A 3,165-nucleotide genomic window follows, 5' to 3' on the forward strand; every position below is an offset into this window, starting at 1 on the left:
GTTCAGTGTGATCAGCCACACACATGCATCACCTGTGGGTGTCTTCCAGTCTGCAGGGCTCAAAACAGCTTCTTCTGCAAGGCACTGTTTCTCAGGCCATTCCTACCTCCTGGATGGCAGATGTCTCTCCCAATGTCTGTGCAGTGTCACTTATGCCCAGTAATAAGAAGCAGGCGGCGGGGGAGAAATCAGGTTATTTTTAAAAGTTGGATAGAATAATCCATTGTCCGAGACACTGATTTTTCAAGGCAGCAAGGCACGTAAGTGCTTTCGAATCTCCCACGAGGTGTCTATCTGCATCTTTAGACACCTAAATCCCTTTAAAATCTGGCCCTTGGTGCCTCTACCCATGTCTCCGTCCAACTGGCAGTCCCAGGGATGATGATAGCCTTCTACTTTCTCACTAGAGGAGTTCTCATTTGGTTCAAGTGGCAGACACCCGGCCTGGGATTATCAGAAGAGTTTAAGGGAGTTAGGTGCCCAAGTTTCATGGGGGTTATGCTCAGGCAGCTACACCACTTTGATCATACCAGTTCTTGTGCTAACGGTCCTTGGTTCAATCCCTACCAACCACCATTTGTTACAACAGTGTTAATGATGAGTCACCTTTTTCCATTTGCTCCTTTAAAATAATGCTATCAACATTCAGCGGATATCGGTCCAAATTTCTTTGAAGGGATCATGAAGCAGACACTTTACACTGGGTTCCTCTTGCCCAAAGACTTCCTATATCTATTAGTCCAGCACATGCTCAGTTAAGAAATTACACAGCCACAGTGGCTCGGTGAAGTAGGAATGGGGTCAGAAAGAAACAGTGAGAAAGGAACAACGACAAAAAAGAGTCACCTGGCAGAGGACAGGCACAAAGGCAGGGACTGATGGCAGATAGGACACAGCAGGGAAAGGATGTTAATACAGTCGGCCAAACCACCTGGTTGGGAAAATGTATCATCCATTGTGATCAGGGAATTCCGCTGAAACAGCTTCATTGAAGAAGCCGGAATGATGTCACAGTTCTCTCTATGACATCAGCGAGCCAACCTGTCCTGGACCTAAGTTAACTCCCCTAAAAGCCACTTCCCATTTTACCTCCAAGGAGGCAATTTCTGCCTCCACTAGAATGTCTTCAGATGGCTCAAGGACAGGTAGCTCAAGACTATCCAGTCCAGACCCCGTGACGCCGAGAACGATGAACCTGGGAACAGCGACTTCAAGGTCAGTAAATCCAAGATCGGACAGTCTAGGGGCAAGCAGCCCTTCTCTGAGATCTGCGACACATCCTGCAGATCGATATCTCAAGGCTAAAGGAACAGAAAGAGAAAGTAGAACTTCTACAGAGAGGTCTGATTCCCATGTGAAAGACCACCCTGTTGTGAAGAAGACAGGAGCCATTGTGATCGATACGGGTACTGGGAGCTGTAAAGCAGGGTTTGCTGGGCAGCAGAAACCCAAGTCCATTGTTGGTACTTTGGTCAGCCATCCTTTGGAGAGGTCAATAAAGTCTGGAAGGACCAGACCAGACACTTTTGTGGGAGAGAGAGCACGACTGCAACCCAATGTGGAGATTATCGAGCCGGTGAGGAACGGCATCATCATAGACTGGGAGGCAGCAGAAGTCCTCTGGAGACACATGTTCTATCATGACCTTAAGGTCCCTCCAGAAGAACATGCCCTATTGATGTCAGACCCACCCCTCAGCCCTACCACCAACAGAGAGAAGATGGTGGAAGTCGTGTTTGAATCTCTGAACTCTCCTGGCATGTATATTGCTTATCACTCTGTCTTGTCAGTATATGCCCATGGGAAAATCAGTGGCTTGGTGGTAGATACGGGTTATGCAGTGACCCACACTGTGCCGGTCCATGAAGGTTACAACTTGCCACATGCCACTGAGAGAATGGATATTGCTGGATCTCATTTGACTTCCTTTCTGATGCAGCTGCTCAAGGACTCTGGGCATGCGTTTAATGAGAGGATGATGCACATTGTGGAAGACATCAAGCAGAAGTTCTGCTACGTTGCTGTGGACTTTGAAAGCGAGTGCAGTCTTCCCAAGGAGGAATACCTGGTAGATTTTCAGCTGCCGGATGGTCAAATCATCAGCCTAGGGAAGGAACGATTCCAGTGCCCAGAGAGATTATTCAATCCGCCCAAGATGCCTGGTGTTTCTCTTGTGGGCATCCACAGCATGGCCCAGAGAAGCTTAAAGAAAGTCCCCGAAGAAGCCAGGAGAGACATGTACCAAAATGTATTTCTGTGTGGAGGCTCCTCTCTCTTCGAGGGGTTGGAGAAGAGGTTTTCTAGTGAGCTCCTTCAAAAAGTGCCAGCTAACGCCAAGCTGAGAGTTTCCTCCATCCCGCTGAGGAATTATTCTGCTTGGACAGGAGGCTCCATCCTGGCTTCCTTGAAGAACTTCCAGTCATGCTGGATTCGAAAGGAGCAGTACAAAGAACACGGGCCATACATTGTCCATCGGAAGTGCTACTGAATTAAACTAAAGGCACAGGTGCCATCAGTAGAAGTGTGTTTGCCCTGCATTGTAATTGGCTTGTGGTTCCTGGTTGGGCAATGGACAGTAATATAATTAATAAATGCGTTTGCCTTGTAGAGCACTGGCCATTCAAGATCTCAGGACACTCCAGGCTGGAATTTTCAAAGGGGACTAAACAAGTTAGGGAGTCCAAATCTCATTGAATTCCAGTAGCAAATATAGGATCAATGGCAGGGTGAGCATCCCCTTGACACACAGTCCTGCTCTGGGGAGAGCACCCCACGGCAGAGGAGAAGCGTGCGCTGTCTCCTTGGTTCAGTCGGTCCTTGGCCTCTCTGCTAAGGCTGCCAAGAAGGACAGCAGTCCATACCAATGGAGACACGAGAGCGGGTGAGATATGGGGGTTTCTCCTGCCGGGTTGAGACCCAACCCCTTGTTTCAGACGGGGCCGTTGAATGGAGGTCAGAGAAGAATGACTGTCAGGTGCTGAGGCTGAACTGGAACTGACACAATCTAAAAGGGAAAGGCCTCATGCTCCATTCGCAGCAGGCCCCCTGAACCAGCCAGTCCCCTGCCCGGGGGCCAGGCTGGACCCAGCACGCATGAAAGCAGAAAAGTCTCCCACATCCCTCTCCCGAGGCACTGAGCCAGTAGCCCCTCTTACCAGGCAGTGG

The 3,165-nt window shown here is 49.3% G+C and overlaps 1 protein-coding gene across 1 annotated transcript; it reads left to right on the plus strand.

Annotated features, from left to right (window-relative positions):
* Nucleotides 1-1,120: 1,120 nt before the first annotated feature.
* Nucleotides 1,121-2,488, plus strand: ACTL9 (actin like 9). The gene has a single exon (XM_067554405.1). The coding sequence runs from the start codon at nucleotides 1,121-1,123 to the stop codon at nucleotides 2,486-2,488; it is 1,368 nt and encodes a 455-aa protein (XP_067410506.1).
* Nucleotides 2,489-3,165: the final 677 nt, after the last annotated feature.

The sequence above is a fragment of the Emydura macquarii genome, unplaced genomic scaffold (assembly GCF_026122565.2).
Source record: "Emydura macquarii macquarii isolate MOO-44397 ecotype Brisbane River unplaced genomic scaffold, CSIRO-AGI_Emac_v2 contig_306, whole genome shotgun sequence".
NCBI classification, from domain to species: Eukaryota; Metazoa; Chordata; order Testudines; family Chelidae; genus Emydura; species Emydura macquarii.

Excerpts from the sequence above, each read along its gene's own strand:
- ACTL9 (XM_067554405.1), top strand. The coding sequence starts at position 1,121 with ATGTCTTCAGATGGCTCAAGGACAGGTAGCTCAAGACTATCCAGTCCA.